The sequence below is a fragment of the Heptranchias perlo genome, chromosome 42 (genome assembly GCF_035084215.1).
Source record: "Heptranchias perlo isolate sHepPer1 chromosome 42, sHepPer1.hap1, whole genome shotgun sequence".
NCBI lineage: Eukaryota > Metazoa > Chordata > Chondrichthyes > Hexanchiformes > Hexanchidae > Heptranchias > Heptranchias perlo.
The window spans coordinates 7164012-7182446 of NC_090366.1; the positions used below are offsets into that span (position 1 = coordinate 7164012).

General features: G+C 55.9%; 1 protein-coding gene across 1 annotated transcript in view; it reads right to left on the minus strand.

Moving 5' to 3' along the window:
- LOC137306118 (multiple epidermal growth factor-like domains protein 8) overlaps positions 1–18435 on the minus strand; it is a gene marked incomplete at its 3' end in the record, with an annotated part of 176640 nt that overhangs the window by 53608 nt on the left and 104597 nt on the right. The window contains exon 17 of the mRNA XM_067975179.1: positions 14358–14488. Within this exon, the coding sequence (XP_067831280.1) occupies positions 14358–14488 (131 nt within the window). The remainder of the gene's footprint in view (positions 1–14357; positions 14489–18435) is intronic.

An 18435-nucleotide genomic window follows, 5' to 3' on the forward strand; every position in this document is an offset into this window, starting at 1 on the left:
GGTGTGATATGTACTGGAGCACAGGGTGTGGGATGTACTGGAGCGCAGGGTGTGGGATGTACTGGAGCGCAGGGTGTGGGATGTACTGGAGCACAGGGTGTGGGATGTACTGGAGCACAGGGTGTGGGATGTACTGGAGCACAGGGTGTGGGATGTACTGGAGCACAGGGTGTGGGATGTACTGGAGCACAGGGTGTGGGATGTACTGGAGCACAGGGTGTGGGATGTACTGGAGCACAGGGTGTGGGATGTACTGGAGCACAGGGTGTGGGATGTACTGGAGCACAGGGTGTGAGATGTACTGGAGCACAGGGTGTGGGATGTACTGGAGCACAGGGTGTGATATGTACTGGAGCACAGGGTGTGATATGTACTGGAGCACAGGGTGTGGGATGTACTGGAGCACAGGGTGTGATATGTACTGGAGCACAGGGTGTGGGATGTATTGGAGCACAGGGTGTGAGATGTACTGGAACACAGGGTGTGGGATGTACTGGAGCACAGGGTGTGGGATGTACTGGAGCACAGGGTGTGGGATGTACTGGAGCACAGGGTGTGATATGTACTGGAGCACAGGGTGTGGGATGTACTGGAGCACAGGGTGTGGGATGTACTGGAGCACAGGGTGTGGGATGTACTGGAGCACAGGGTGTGGGATGTACTGGAGCACAGGGTGTGATATGTACTGGAGCACAGGATGTGGGATGTACTGGAGCACAGGGTGTGGGATGTACTGGAGCACAGGGTGTGGGATGTACGGGAGCACAGGGTGTGGGATGTACGGGAGCACAGGGTGTGGGATGTACTGGAGCACAGGGTGTGGGATGTACTGGAGCGCAGGGTGTGGGATGTACTGGAGCACAGGGTGTGGGATGTACTGGAGCACAGGGTGTGGGATGTACTGGAGCACAGGGTGTGATATGTACTGGAGCACAGGGTGTGGGATGTACTGGAGCACAGGGTGTGAGATGTACTGGAGCACAGGGTGTGATATGTACTGGAGCACAGGGTGTGAGATGTACTGGAACACAGGGTGTGGGATGTACTGGAACACAGGGTGTGGGATGTACTGGAACACAGGGTGTGGGATGTACTGGAACACAGGGTGTGAGATGTCCTGGAGCACAGGGTGTGGGATGTACTGGAGCACAGGGTGTGGGATGTACTGGAAAACAGGGTGTGGGATGTACTGGAGCACAGGGTGTGGGATGTACTGGAGCACAGGGTGTGAGATGTACTGGAACACAGGGTGTGGGATGTACTGGAGCACAGGGTGTGGGATGTACTGGAGCACAGGGTGTGGGATGTACTGGAGCACAGGGTGTGAGATGTACTGGAACACAGGGTGTGGGATGTACTGGAACACAGGGTGTGGGATGTACTGGAGCACAGGGTGTGGGATGTACTGGAGCACAGGGTGTGGGATGTACTGGAGCACAGGGTGTGGGATGTACTGGAGCACAGGGTGTGGGATGTACTGGAGCACAGGGTGTGGGATGTACTGGAGCACAGGGTGTGGGATGTACTGGAGCACAGGGTGTGATATGTACTGGAGCACAGGGTGTGGGATGTACTGGAACACAGGGTGTGGGATGTACTGGAACACAGGGTGTGGGATGTACTGGAGCACAGGGTGTGGGATGTACTGGAGCACAGGGTGTGGGATGTACTGGAGCACAGGGTGTGATATGTACTGGAGCACAGGGTGTGGGATGTACTGGAGCACAGGGTGTGGGATGTACTGGAGCGCAGGGTGTGGGATGTACTGGAGCGCAGGGTGTGGGATGTACTGGAGCACAGGGTGTGGGATGTACTGGAGCACAGGGTGTGGGATGTACTGGAGCACAGGGTGTGGGATGTACTGGAGCACAGGGTGTGGGATGTACTGGAACACAGGGTGTGGGATGTACTGGAACACAGGGTGTGGGATGTACTGGAACACAGGGTGTGGGATGTACTGGAACACAGGGTGTGGGATGTACTGGAACACAGGGTGTGGGATGTACTGGAACACAGGGTGTGGGATGTACTGGAGCACAGGGTGTGGGATGTACTGGAACACAGGGTGTGGGATGCACTGGAGCACAGGGTGTGATATGTCCTGGAGCACAGGGTGTGGGATGTCCTGGAGCACAGGGTGTGGGATGTACTGGAACACAGGGTGTGGGATGTACTGGAACACAGGGTGTGGGATGTACTGGAGCACAGGGTGTGGGATGTACTGGAGCACAGGGTGTGGGATGTACTGGAACACAGGGTGTGGGATGTACTGGAACACAGGGTGTGGGATGTACTGGAACACAGGGTGTGGGATGTACTGGAACACAGGGTGTGGGATGTACTGGAACACAGGGTGTGGGATGTACTGGAACACAGGGTGTGGGATGTACTGGAACACAGGGTGTGGGATGTACTGGAACACAGGGTGTGGGATGTACTGGAACACAGGGTGTGGGATGTACTGGAACACAGGGTGTGGGATGTACTGGAACACAGGGTGTGGGATGTACTGGAACACAGGGTGTGGGATGTACTGGAACACAGGGTGTGGGATGTACTGGAACACAGGGTGTGAGATGTACTGGAGCACAGGGTGTGATATGTCCTGGAGCACAGGGTGTGGGATGTACTGGAACACAGGGTGTGGGATTTACGGGAGCACAGGGTGTGGGATTTACGGGAGCACAGGGTGTGGGATGTACTGGAGCACAGGGTGTGATATGTACTGGAGCACAGGGTGTGGGATGTACGGGAGCACAGGGTGTGGGATGTACGGGAGCACAGGGTGTGGGATGTACTGGAGCACAGGGTGTGGGATGTACTGGAGCACAGGGTGTGGGATGTACTGGAGCACAGGGTGTGGGATGTACTGGAGCACAGGGTGTGGGATGTACTGGAGCACAGGGTGTGGGATGTACTGGAGCACAGGGTGTGAGATGTACTGGAGCACAGGGTGTGGGATGTACTGGAGCACAGGGTGTGATATGTACTGGAGCACAGGGTGTGGGATGTACTGGAGCACAGGGTGTGAGATGTACTGGAGCACAGGTTGTGGGATGTACTGGAGCACAGGGTGTGGGATGTACTGGAGCACAGGGTGTGGGATGTACTGGAGCACAGGGTGTGGGATGTACTGGAGCACAGGGTGTGGGATGTACTGGAGCACAGGGTGTGGGATGTACTGGAGCACAGGGTGTGATATGTACTGGAGCACAGGGTGTGGGATGTACTGGAGCACAGGGTGTGAGATGTACTGGAGCACAGGGTGTGAGATGTACTGGAGCACAGGGTGTGGGATGTACTGGAGCACAGGGTGTGGGATGTACTGGAGCACAGGGTGTGGGATGTACTGGAGCACAGGATGTGATATGTACTGGAGCACAGGGTGTGGGATGTACTGGAGCACAGGGTGTGGGATGTACTGGAGCACAGGGTGTGGGATGTACTGGAGCACAGGGTGTGGGATGTACTGGAGCACAGGGTGTGGGATGTACTGGAGCACAGGGTGTGGGATGTACTGGAGCACAGGGTGTGGGATGTACTGGAGCACAGGGTGTGGGATGTACTGGAGTACAGGATGTGATATGTACTGGAGCACAGGGTGTGGGATGTACTGGAGCACAGGGTGTGGGATGTACTGGAGCACAGGGTGTGGGATGTACTGGAGCACAGGGTGTGGGATGTACTGGAGCACAGGGTGTGGGATGTACTGGAGCACAGGGTGTGAGATGTACTGGAGCACAGGGTGTGGGATGTACTGGAGCACAGGGTGTGATATGTACTGGAGCACAGGGTGTGGGATGTACTGGAGCACAGGGTGTGAGATGTACTGGAGCACAGGGTGTGGGATGTACGGGAGCACAGGGTGTGGGATGTACTGGAGCACAGGGTGTGATATGTACTGGAGCACAGGGTGTGGGATGTACTGGAGCACAGGGTGTGGGATGTACTGGAGCACAGGGTGTGGGATGTACTGGAGCACAGGGTGTGGGATGTACTGGAGCACAGGGTGTGGGATGTACTGGAGCACAGGGTGTGATATGTACTGGAGCACAGGGTGTGGGATGTACTGGAGCACAGGGTGTGATATGTACTGGAGCACAGGGTGTGATCTGTCCTGGAGCACAGGGTGTGAGATGTACTGGAGCACAGGGTGTGGGATGTACTGGAGCACAGGGTGTGGGATGCACTGGAGCACAGGGTGTGGGATGTACTGGAGCACAGGGTGTGGGATGTACTGGAGCACAGGGCGTGGGATGTACTGGAGCACAGGGTGTGATATGTACTGGAGCACAGGGTGTGAGATGTACTGGAGCACAGGGTGTGAGATGTACTGGAGCACAGGGTGTGAGATGTACTGGAGCACAGGGTGTGAGATGTACTGGAGCACAGGGTGTGGGATGTACTGGAGCACAGGGTGTGAGATGTACTGGAGCACAGGGTGTGATATGTACTGGAGCACAGGGTGTGATATGTACTGGAGCACAGGGTGTGGGATGTACTGGAGCACAGGGTGTGAGATGGACTGGAGCACAGGGTGTGAGATGTTCTGGAGCACAGGGTGTGGGATGTACTGGAGCACAGGGTGTGATATGTACTGGAGCACAGGGTGTGATATGTACTGGAGCACAGGGTGTGATATGTACTGGAGCACAGGGTGTGGGATGTACTGGAGCACAGGGTGTGGGATGTACTGGAGCACAGGGTGTGGGATGTACTGGAGCACAGGGTGTGGGATGTCCTGGAGCACAGGGTGTGGGATGTACTGGAGCACAGGGTGTGGGATGTACTGGAGCACAGGGTGTGGGATGTACTGGAGCACAGGGTGTGGGATGTACTGGAGCACAGGGTGTGGGATGTACTGGAGCACAGGGTGTGGGATGTACTGGAGCACAGGGTGTGGGATGTACTGGAGCACAGGGTGTGGGATGTACTGGAGCACAGGGTGTGGGATGTACTGGAGCACAGGGTGTGATATGTACTGGAGCACAGGGTGTGAGATGTACTGGAGCACAGGGTGTGGGATGTACTGGAGCACAGGGTGTGGGATGTACTGGAGCACAGGGTGTGGGATGTACTGGAGCACAGGGTGTGGGATGTACTGGAGCACAGGGTGTGGGATGTACTGGAGCACAGGGTGTGATATGTACTGGAGCACAGGGTGTGATATGTACTGGAGCACAGGGTGTGGGATGTACTGGAGCACAGGGTGTGGGATGTACTGGAGCACAGGGTGTGGGATGTACTGGAGCACAGGGTGTGGGATGTACTGGAGCACAGGGTGTGGGATGTACTGGAGCACAGGGTGTGGGATGTACTGGAGCACAGGGTGTGGGATGTACTGGAGCACAGGGTGTGATATGTACTGGAGCACAGGGTGTGAGATGTATTGGAGCACAGGGTGTGAGATGTACTGGAACACAGGGTGTGATATGTCCTGGAGCACAGGGTGTGAGATGTCCTGGAGCACAGGGTGTGGGATGTACTGGAGCACAGGGTGTGGGATGTACTGGAGCACAGGGTGTGGGATGTACTGGAGCACAGGGTGTGGGATGTACTGGAGCACAGGGTGTGGGATGTACTGGAGCACAGGGTGTGGGATGTACTGGAGCACAGGGTGTGGGATGTACTGGAGCACAGGGTGTGGGATGTACTGGAGCACAGGGTGTGGGATGTACTGGAGCACAGGGTGTGGGATGTACTGGAGCACAGGGTGTGGGATGTACTGGAGCACAGGGTGTGGGATGTACTGGAGCACAGGGTGTGATATGTACTGGAGCACAGGGTGTGGGATGTACTGGAGCGCAGGGTGTGGGATGTACTGGAGCGCAGGGTGTGGGATGTACTGGAGCACAGGGTGTGGGATGTACTGGAGCACAGGGTGTGGGATGTACTGGAGCACAGGGTGTGGGATGTACTGGAGCACAGGGTGTGGGATGTACTGGAGCACAGGGTGTGGGATGTACTGGAACACAGGGTGTGGGATGTACTGGAACACAGGGTGTGGGATGTACTGGAACACAGGGTGTGGGATGTACTGGAACACAGGGTGTGGGATGTACTGGAACACAGGGTGTGGGATGTACTGGAACACAGGGTGTGGGATGTACTGGAACACAGGGTGTGGGATGTACTGGAACACAGGGTGTGGGATGTACTGGAACACAGGGTGTGGGATGTACTGGAACACAGGGTGTGAGATGGACTGGAGCACAGGGTGTGATATGTCCTGGAGCACAGGGTGTGGGATGTACTGGAACACAGGGTGTGGGATTTACGGGAGCACAGGGTGTGGGATGTACTGGAGCACAGGGTGTGGGATGTACTGGAGCACAGGGTGTGGGATGTACTGGAACACAGGGTGTGGGATGTACTGGAACACAGGGTGTGGGATGTACTGGAACACAGGGTGTGGGATGTACTGGAACACAGGGTGTGGGATGTACTGGAACACAGGGTGTGGGATGTACTGGAACACAGGGTGTGAGATGGACTGGAGCACAGGGTGTGATATGTCCTGGAGCACAGGGTGTGGGATGTACTGGAACACAGGGTGTGGGATTTACGGGAGCACAGGGTGTGGGATGTACTGGAGCACAGGGTGTGGGATGTACTGGAGCACAGGGTGTGATATGTACTGGAGCACAGGGTGTGGGATGTACTGGAGCACAGGGTGTGAGATGTACTGGAGCACAGGGTGTGGGATGTACTGGAGCACAGGGTGTGGGATGTACTGGAGCACAGGGTGTGGGATGTACTGGAGCACAGGGTGTGGGATGTACTGGAGCACAGGGTGTGGGATGTACTGGAGCACAGGGTGTGATATGTACTGGAGCACAGGGTGTGGGATGTACTGGAGCACAGGGTGTGAGATGTACTGGAGCACAGGGTGTGGGATGTACTGGAGCACAGGGTGTGGGATGTACTGGAGCACAGGGTGTGGGATGTACTGGAGCACAGGGTGTGGGATGTACTGGAGCACAGGGTGTGAGATGTACTGGAGCACAGGGTGTGGGATGTACTGGAGCACAGGGTGTGGGATGTACTGGAGCACAGGGTGTGGGATGTACTGGAGCACAGGGTGTGAGATGTACTGGAGCACAGGGTGTGGGATGTACTGGAGCACAGGGTGTGGGATGTACTGGAGCACAGGGTCTGAGATGTACTGGAGCACAGGGTGTGGGATGTACTGGAGCACAGGGTGTGGGATGTACTGGAGCACAGGGTGTGGGATGTACTGGAGCACAGGGTGTGAGATGTACTGGAGCACAGGGTGTGGGATGTACTGGAGCACAGGGTGTGGGATGTACTGGAGCACAGGGTGTGGGATGTACTGGAGCACAGGGTGTGATATGTACTGGAGCACAGGGTGTGAGATGTACTGGAGCACAGGGTGTGGGATGTACTGGAGCACAGGGTGTGGGATGTACTGGAGCACAGGGTGTGGGATGTACTGGAGCACAGGGTGTGAGATGTACTGGAGCACAGGGTGTGGGATGTACGGGAGCACAGGGTGTGGGATGTACTGGAGCACAGGGTGTGATATGTACTGGAGCACAGGGTGTGGGATGTACTGGAGCACAGGGTGTGGGATGTACTGGAGCACAGGGTGTGAGATGTACTGGAGCACAGGGTGTGGGATGTACGGGAGCACAGGGTGTGGGATGTACTGGAGCACAGGGTGTGATATGTACTGGAGCACAGGGTGTGGGATGTACTGGAGCACAGGGTGTGGGATGTACTGGAGCACAGGGTGTGGGATGTACTGGAGCACAGGGTGTGGGATGTACTGGAGCACAGGGTGTGGGATGTACTGGAGCACAGGGTGTGGGATGTACTGGAGCACAGGGTGTGGGATGTACTGGAGCACAGGGTGTGGGATGTACTGGAGCACAGGGTGTGATATGTACTGGAGCACAGGGTATAGGATGTGCTGGAGCACAGGGTGTGATATGTACTGGAGCACAGGGTGTGATCTGTCCTGGAGCACAGGGTGTGAGATGTACTGGAGCACAGGGTGTGGGATGTACTGGAGCACAGGGTGTGGGATGCACTGGAGCACAGGGTGTGGGATGTACTGGAGCACAGGGTGTGGGATGTACTGGAGCACAGGGCGTGGGATGTACTGGAGCACAGGGCGTGGGATGTACTGGAGCACAGGGCGTGGGATGTACTGGAGCACAGGGTGTGATATGTACTGGAGCACAGGGTGTGATATGTGCTGGAGCACAGGGTGTGAGATGTACTGGAGCACAGGGTGTGGGATGTACTGGAGCACAGGGTGTGAGATGTACTGGAGCACAGGGTGTGATATGTACTGGAGCACAGGGTGTGATATGTACTGGAGCACAGGGTGTGAGATGTACTGGAGCACAGGGTGTGAGATGTACTGGAGCACAGGGTGTGAGATGTTCTGGAGCACAGGGTGTGGGATGTACTGGAGCACAGGGTGTGATATGTACTGGAGCACAGGGTGTGATATGTACTGGAGCACAGGGTGTGGGATGTCCTGGAGCACAGGGTGTGGGATGTACTGGAGCACAGGGTGTGGGATGTACTGGAGCACAGGGTGTGGGATGTCCTGGAGCACAGGGTGTGGGATGTACTGGAGCACAGGGTGTGGGATGTACTGGAGCACAGGGTGTGGGATGTACTGGAGCACAGGGTGTGGGATGTACTGGAGCACAGGGTGTGGGATGTACTGGAGCACAGGGTGTGGGATGTACTGGAGCACAGGGTGTGGGATGTACTGGAGCACAGGGTGTGGGATGTACTGGAGCACAGGGTGTGGGATGTACTGGAGCACAGGGTGTGGGATGTACTGGAGCACAGGGTGTGGGATGTACTGGAGCACAGGGTGTGGGATGTACTGGAGCACAGGGTGTGAGATGTACTGGAGCACAGGGTGTGGGATGTACTGGAGCACAGGGTGTGGGATGTCCTGGAGCACAGGGTGTGGGATGTACTGGAGCACAGGGTGTGAGATGTACAAGAGCACAGGGTGTGAGATGTACTGGAGCACAGGGTGTGAGATGTACTGGAGCACAGGGTGTGAGATGTACTGGAGCACAGGGTGTGAGATGTACTGGAGCACAGGGTGTGGGATGTACTGGAGCACAGGGTGTGGGATGTCCTGGAGCACAGGGTGTGAGATGTACTGGAGCACAGGGTGTGGGATGTACTGGAGCACAGGGTGTGGGATGTACTGGAGCACAGGGTGTGGGATGTACTGGAGCACAGGGTGTGAGATGTACTGGAGCACAGGGTGTGGGATGTACTGGAGCACAGGGTGTGGGATGTACTGGAGCACAGGGTGTGAGATGTACTGGAGCACAGGGTGTGGGATGTACTGGAGCACAGGGTGTGGGATGTACTGGAGCACAGGGTGTGGGATGTACTGGAGCACAGGGTGTGGGATGTACTGGAGCACAGGGTGTGATATGTACTGGAGCACAGGGTGTGGGATGTACTGGAGCACAGGGTGTGGGATGTACTGGAGCACAGGGTGTGAGATGTACTGGAGCACAGGGTGTGAGATGTACTGGAGCACAGGGTGTGGGATGTACTGGAGCACAGGGTGTGGGATGTACTGGAGCACAGGGTGTGGGATGTACTGGAGCACAGGGTGTGGGATGTACTGGAGCACAGGGTGTGGGATGTACTGGAGCACAGGGTGTGGGATGTACTGGAGCACAGGGTGTGGGATGTACTGGAGCACAGGGTGTGGGATGTACTGGAGCACAGGGTGTGGGATGTACTGGAGCACAGGGTGTGAGATGTACTGGAGCACAGGGTGTGGGATGTACGGGAGCACAGGGTGTGGGATGTACGGGAGCACAGGGTGTGGGATGTACTGGAGCACAGGGTGTGATATGTACTGGAGCACAGGGTGTGGGATGTACTGGAGCACAGGGTGTGGGATGTACTGGAGCACAGGGTGTGGGATGTACTGGAGCACAGGGTGTGAGATGTGCTGGAGCACAGGGTGTGGGATGTACGGGAGCACAGGGTGTGGGATGTACTGGAGCACAGGGTGTGATATGTACTGGAGCACAGGGTGTGATATGTACTGGAGCACAGGGTGTGGGATGTACTGGAGCACAGGGTGTGGGATGTACTGGAGCACAGGGTGTGGGATGTACTGGAGCACAGGGTGTGGGATGTACTGGAGCACAGGGTGTGATATGTACTGGAGCACAGGGTGTGGGATGTGCTGGAGCACAGGGTGTGATATGTACTGGAGCACAGGGTGTGATCTGTCCTGGAGCACAGGGTGTGAGATGTACTGGAGCACAGGGTGTGGGATGTACTGGAGCACAGGGTGTGGGATGCACTGGAGCACAGGGTGTGGGATGTACTGGAGCACAGGGTGTGGGATGTACTGGAGCACAGGGTGTGGGATGTACTGGAGCACAGGGCGTGGGATGTACTGGAGCACAGGGTGTGATATGTACTGGAGCACAGGGTGTGATATGTACTGGAGCACAGGGTGTGAGATGTACTGGAGCACAGGGTGTGGGATGTACTGGAGCACAGGGTGTGAGATGTACTGGAGCACAGGGTGTGATATGTACTGGAGCACAGGGTGTGATATGTACTGGAGCACAGGGTGTGGGATGTACTGGAGCACAGGGTGTGAGATGTACTGGAGCACAGGGTGTGAGATGTTCTGGAGCACAGGGTGTGGGATGTACTGGAGCACAGGGTGTGATATGTACTGGAGCACAGGGTGTGATATGTACTGGAGCACAGGGTGTGGGATGTCCTGGAGCACAGGGTGTGGGATGTACTGGAGCACAGGGTGTGGGATGTACTGGAGCACAGGGTGTGGGATGTCCTGGAGCACAGGGTGTGGGATGTCCTGGAGCACAGGGTGTGGGATGTCCTGGAGCACAGGGTGTGGGATGTCCTGGAGCACAGGGTGTGGGATGTACTGGAGCACAGGGTGTGAGATGTACTGGAGCACAGGGTGTGGGATGTACTGGAGCACAGGGTGTGGGATGTACTGGAGCACAGGGTGTGGGATGTACTGGAGCACAGGGTGTGGGATGTACTGGAGCACAGGGTGTGGGATGTACTGGAGCACAGGGTGTGGGATGTACTGGAGCACAGGGTGTGGGATGTCCTGGAGCACAGGGTGTGATATGTACTGGAGCACAGGGTGTGGGATGTACTGGAGCACAGGGTGTGGGATGTACTGGAGCACAGGGTGTGGGATGTCCTGGAGCACAGGGTGTGAGATGTACTGGAGCACAGGGTGTGAGATGTACTGGAGCACAGGGTGTGAGATGTGCTGGAGCACAGGGTGTGGGATGTGCTGGAGCACAGGGTGTGGGATGTACTGGAGCACAGGGTGTGGGATGTACTGGAGCACAGGGTGTGGGATGTACTGGAGCACAGGGTGTGATATGTACTGGAGCACAGGGTGTGGGATGTACTGGAGCACAGGGTGTGGGATGTACTGGAGCACAGGGTGTGGGATGTACTGGAGCACAGGGTGTGGGATGTACTGGAGCACAGGGTGTGGGATGTACTGGAGCACAGGGTGTGGGATGGACTGGAGCACAGGGTGTGATATGTACTGGAGCACAGGGTGTGGGATGTCCTGGAGCACAGGGTGTGGGATGTACTGGAGCACAGGGTGTGGGATGTCCTGGAGCACAGGGTGTGAGATGTACTGGAGCACAGGGTGTGAGATGTGCTGGAGCACAGGGTGTGAGATGTGCTGGAGCACAGGGTGTGATATGTACTGGAGCACAGGGTGTGGGATGGACTGGAGCACAGGGTGTGGGATGTCCTGGAGCACAGGGTGTGGGATGTACTGGAGCACAGGGTGTGGGATGTACTGGAGCACAGGGTGTGAGATGTACTGGAGCACAGGGTGTGGGATGTACTGGAGCACAGGGTGTGAGATGTACTGGAGCACAGGGTGTGATATGTACTGGAGCACAGGGTGTGGGATGTACTGGAGCACAGGGTGTGGGATGTACTGGAGCACAGGGTGTGGGATGTACTGGAGCACAGGGTGTGGGATGTACTGGAGCACAGGGTGTGAGATGTACTGGAGCACAGGGTGTGAGATGTACTGGAGCACAGGGTGTGATATGTCCTGGAGCACAGGGTGTGGGATGTACTGGAGCACAGGGTCTGAGATGTACTGGAGCACAGGGTGTGGGATGTACTGGAGCACAGGGTGTGGGATGTACTGGAGCACAGGGTGTGGGATGTACTGGAGCACAGGCTGTGGGATGTACTGGAGCACAGGGTGTGATATGTACTGGAGCACAGGGTGTGGGATGTACTGGAGTACAGGGTGTGGGATGTACTGGAGCACAGGCTGTGGGATGTACTGGAGCACAGGGTGTGGGATGTACTGGAGCACAGGGTGTGGGATGTACTGGAGCACAGGCTGTGGGATGTACTGGAGCACAGGGTGTGATATGTACTGGAGCACAGGGTGTGGGATGTACTGGAGCACAGGCTGTGGGATGTACTGGAGCACAGGGTGTGGGATGTACTGGAGCACAGGCTGTGGGATGTACTGGAGCACAGGGTGTGGGATGTACTGGAGCACAGGCTGTGGGATGTACTGGAGCACAGGGTGTGGGATGTACTGGAGCACAGGGTGTGGGATGTCCTGGAGCACAGGGTGTGGGATGGACTGGAGCACAGGGTGTGATATGTACTGGAGCACAGGGTGTGATATGTACTGGAGCACAGGGTGTGGGATGTACTGGAGCACAGGGTGTGGGATGTACTGGAGCACAGGCTGTGGGATGTACTGGAGCACAGGGTGTGGGATGTACTGGAGCACAGGGTGTGGGATGTCCTGGAGCACAGGGTGTGGGATGTACTGGAGCACAGGGTGTGGGATGTACTGGAGCACAGGGTGTGAGATGTACTGGAGCACAGGGTGTGGGATGTACTGGAGCACAGGGTGTGGGATGTACTGGAGCACAGGGTGTGGGATGTACTGGAGCACAGGCTGTGGGATGTCCTGGAGCACAGGCTGTGGGATGTACTGGAGCACAGGGTGTGGGATGTACTGGAGCACAGGGTGTGGGATGTCCTGGAGCACAGGGTGTGATCTGTCCTGGAGCACAGGGTGTGATCTGTCCTGGAGCACAGGGTGTGAGATGTACTGGAGCACAGGGTGTGGGATGTACTGGAGCACAGGCTGTGGGATGTACTGGAGCACAGGGTGTGGGATGTACTGGAGCACAGGGTGTGGGATGTCCTGGAGCACAGGGTGTGGGATGTACTGGAGCACAGGGTGTGGGATGTACTGGAGCACAGGGTGTGAGATGTACTGGAGCACAGGGTGTGGGATGTACTGGAACACAGGGTGTGGGATGTACTGGAGCACAGGGTGTGGGATGTACTGGAGCACAGGGTGTGAGATGTACTGGAGCACAGGGTGTGGGATGTACTGGAGCACAGGGTGTGGGATGTACTGGAGCACAGGGTGTGGGATGTACTGGAGCACAGGGTGTGGGATGTACTGGAGCACAGGGTGTGGGATGTCCTGGAGCACAGGGTGTGGGATGTACTGGAGCACAGGGTGTGGGATGTACTGGAGCACAGGGTGTGGGATGTACTGGAGCACAGGGTGTGGGATGTACTGGAGCACAGGGTGTGGGATGTACTGGAGCACAGGGTGTGAGATGTACTGGAACACAGGGTGTGGGATGTCCTGGAGCACAGGGTGTGGGATGTACTGGAGCACAGGGTGTGGGATGTACTGGAGCACAGGGTGTGGGATGTCCTGGAGCACAGGGTGTGATATGTACTGGAGCACAGGGTGTGGGATGTACTGGAGCACAGGGTGTGGGATGTACTGGAGCACAGGGTGTGGGATGTACTGGAGCACAGGGTGCGGGATGTACTGGAGCACAGGGTGTGGGATGTACTGGAGCACAGGGTGTGATATGTACTGGAGCACAGGGTGTGAGATGTACTGGAGCACAGGGTGTGGGATGTACTGGAGCACAGGGTGTGGGATGTACTGGAGCACAGGGTGTGGGATGTATTGGAGCACAGGGTGTGGGATGTACTGGAGCACAGGGTGTGGGATGTACTGGAGCACAGGGTGTGGGATGTACTGGAGCACAGGGTGTGGGATGTACTGGAGCACAGGGTGTGGGATGTACTGGAACACAGGGTGTGGGATGTACTGGAGCACAGGGTGTGGGATGTACTGGAGCACAGGGTGTGGGATGTACTGGAGTTTGATGACACTGCAATCAAGGTGTGATCCTATCTGAAGGGAGCAGTTTATTTGAACCAAGGAGCAGAGCAGGGATTAATGGGGTAAACATGGACATCAGATTGCATGGGTTCCCGTGATTGGTCCGTACTTGGTGCATTTTGCTTCCAATAGGAAGTAACCATCCACACAGCTGTCACAGCGCTCCCCTGAGCTGTTGTTCTGACACTGCACGCAGATCGCAGTCTCCTCCCTCGGTCCTTCCAACACCCAGCTCGTGATCTGCACAGGACGAAGAGTGAAGGTCACATTAACATGGAGACACAAGGAGATCGCAAGAAACAGAGCCCAAACCAAAAGATCAGGGAACCTGTGAATGTATCGAACATGTCCGGAGGGAATTTAAATATCATTCAAAGTCACACGCAGAGACAGCCAGTCACACGCAGAGACTGGCTCATTTAAACAGTCACACTGTCCCATCAAACACTCCCAGGGCAGGTACAGGGTTAGATACAGAGTAAAGCTCCCTCTGCACTGTCCCATCAAACACTCCCAGGGCAGGTCCAGGGTGAGATACAGAGTAAAGCTCCCTCTACACTGTCCCATCAAACACTCCCAGGGCAGGTACAGGGTTAGATACAGAGTGAAGCTCCCTCTACACTGTCCCATCAAACACTCCCAGGGCACGTACAGCACGGGTTAGATACAGAGTAAAGCTCCCTCTACACTGTCCCATCAAACACTCCCAGGGCAGGTACAGGGTTAGATACAGAGTAAAGCTCCCTCTACACTGTCCCATCAAACACTCCCAGGGCAGGTACAGGGGGTTAGATACAGAGTAAAGCTCCCTCTACACTGTCCCATCAAACACTCCCAGGGCAGGTACAGGGGGTTAGATACAGAGTAAAGCTCCCTCTGCACTGTCCCATCAAACACTCCCAGGGTAGGTACAGGGGGTTAGATACAGAGTAAAGCTCCCTCTACACTGTCCCATCAAACACTCCCAGGGCAGGTACAGGGGGTTAGATACAGAGTAAAGCTCTCTCTACACTGTCCCATCAAACACTCCCAGGGCAGGTACAGGGGGTTAGATACAGAGTAAAGCTCCCTCTACACTGTCCCATCAAACACTCCCAGGGCAGGTACAGGGTTAGATACAGAGTGAAGCTCCCTCTACACTGTCCCGTCAAACACTCCCAGGGTCAGGTACAGGGTTAGATACAGAGTAAAGCTCCCTCTACACTGTCCCATCAAACACTCCCAGGGCAGGTACAGGGTTAGATACAGAGTAAAGCTCCCTCTACACTGTCCCGTCAAACACTCCCAGGGCACGTACAGCACGGGTTAGATACAGAGTAAAGCTCCCTCGACACTGTCCCATCAAACACTCCCAGGGCAGGTACAGGGTTAGATACAGAGTAAAGCTCCCCCTACACTGTCCCATCAAACACTCCCAGGGCAGGTACAGGGTTAGATACAGAGTAAAGCTCCCTCTACACTGTCCCATCAAACACTCCCGGGGCAGGTACAGGGTTAGATACAGAGTAAAGCTCCCTCTACACTGTCCCATCAAACACTCCCAGGGCAGGTACAGCACGGGTTAGATACAGAGTAAAGCTCCCTCTACACTGTCCCGTCAAACACTCCCAGGGCAGGTACAGGGGGTTAGATACAGAGTAAAGCTCCCTCTACACTGTCCCATCAAACACTCCCAGGCCAGGTACAGGGTTAGATACAGAGTAAAGCTCCCTCGACACTGTCTCATCAAACACTCCCAGGGCAGGTACAGGGGGTTAGATACAGAGTAAAGCTCCCTCTACACTGTCCCATCAAACACTCCCAGGCCAGGTACAGGGTTAGATACAGAGTAAAGCTCCCTCTACACTGTCTCATCAAACACTCCCAGGGCAGGTACAGGGTTAGATACAGAGTAAAGCTCCCTCTCCACTGTCCCATCAAACACTCCCAGGGCAGGTACAGGGGGTTAGATACAGAGTAAAGCTCCCTCTACACTGTCCCATCAAACACTCCCAGGGTAGGTACAGGGGGTTAGATACAGAATAAAGCTCCCTCTACACTGTCCCATCAAACACTCCCAGGGCAGGTACAGGGTTAGATACAGAGTAAAGCTCCCTCTACACTGTCCCATCAAACACTCCCAGGGCAGGTACAGGGTTAGATGCAGAGTAAAGCTCCCTCTACACTGTCCCATCAAACACTCCCAGGGCAGGTACAGGGTTAGATGCAGAGTAAAGCTCCCTCTGCAATGCCCCTCAGTTGTAACCTGAAGAGTGCCTCCTATTGCCCCAAGGTGACATTGCTGCCAACAGCCATCCTGAGGCCTGTCTGAATGAGACCGCCAATTCACAGAATGTTACAGCACAGAAAGAAGCCATTCGGCCCATCGTGCCTGTGCTGGTTCTTTGAAAGAGCTATCCAATTAGTCCCACTCCCCTGCTCTTTCCCCATAGACCTGTAATTTTTTTCCCTTCAACTATTTATCCAATTCCCTTTTGAAAGTTATTATTGAATCTGCTTCCACCGCCCTTTCAGGCAGCGCATTCCAGATCATCACAACTCACTGCAAAAAAATGTTTCCTCATCTCCCCTCTGGCTCTTTTGCCAATCACCTTAAATCCGTGGCCTCTGGTTACCGACCCTCCTGCCGCTGGAAACAGTTTCTCCTTATTTACTCTATCAAAACCCCTCATGATTTTGAACACTTCTATCAAATCTCCCCTCAACTTTCTCTGCTCTAAGGAGAACAACCCCAGCTTCTCCAGTCTCTCCACATAACTGAAGTCCCTCATCCCTGGGACCATTCTCGTAAATCTCCTCTGCACCCTCTCTAAGGCCTTGACATCCTTCCTAAAGTGTTGTGCCCAGAATTGGACACAATACTCCATCTGAGGGCTAACCAGTGTTTTATAAATGTTTAGCATAACTTCCTTGCTTTTGTACTCTGTGCCTCGATTCATAAAGCCCAGAATCCCATATACCTTTTTAACAGCCTGCTCAACTTGTCCTGCCACCTTTTCAAAGATTTGTGTACATACACCCCCAGGTCTCTCTGTTCCTGCATTCCCTTTAAAATTGTACCATTTACTTTATATTGTCTCTCCTCATTCTTCCAACCGAAATGTATCACTTCACACTTCTCTGTATTATTTTTCATCTGCCATGTGTCTGCCCATTTCACCAGTCTGTCTCTGTCCTCCTGAAGTCTGTTACTATCCTCCTCAGTATTTACTACATTTCCGAGTTTCTTGTCATCTGCAAACTTTGAAATTACACCCTCTGTACTCAAGTCTAGGTCATTAATATATATCAAAAAGAGCAGTGGTCCGAATACTGACCCCGGGGAGTCACCACTGTATACTTCCCTCCAGTCTGAAAAACAACCGTTCACCACTACTCTCTGCTTTCTGTCCCTTAGCCAATTTTGTATCCACTCAGCCACTGTCCCTTTAATCCCATGGGGTTTAATTTTTCTAACAAGTCTATCATGTGGCACTTTATCAAACGCCTTTTGAAAGTCCATATACACAACATCCACCGCACTCGCCTCATCAACCCTCTCCGTTACTTCACTGCTGAGCTGGGAACAATGTTCTGATGGACCCAGTGCCCACCAGAAACTGGTTTAACGTCCTGAGCTGGGTGTGGGGAGAGCCCCGCCGCCTCCCGTCTGGGTGCGGGGAGAGCCCCGCCGCCTCCCGTCTGGGTGCGGGGAGAGCCCCGCCGCCTCCCGTCTGGGTGCGGGGAGAGCCCCGCCGCCTCCCGTCTGGGTGCGGGGAGAGCCCCGCCGCCTCCCGTCTGGGTGCGGGGAGAGCCCCGCCGCCTCCCGTCTGGGTGCGGGGAGAGCCCCGCCGCCTCCCGTCTGGGTGCGGGGAGAGCCCCGCCGCCTCCCGTCTGGGTGCGGGGAGAGCCCCGCCGCCTCCCGTCTGGGTGCGGGGAGAGCCCCGCCGCCTCCCGTCTGGGTGCGGGGAGAGCCCCGCCGCCTCCCGTCTGGGTGCGGGGAGAGCCCCGCCGCCTCCCGTCTGGGTGCGGGGAGAGCCCCGCCGCCTCCCGTCTGGGTGCGGGGAGAGCCCCGCCGCCTCCCGTCTGGGTGCGGGGAGAGCCCCGCCGCCTCCCGTCTGGGTGCGGGGAGAGCCCCGCCGCCTCCCGTCTGGGTGCGGGGAGAGCCCCGCCGCCTCCCGTCTGGGTCTGCGGAGACCCTCATCACC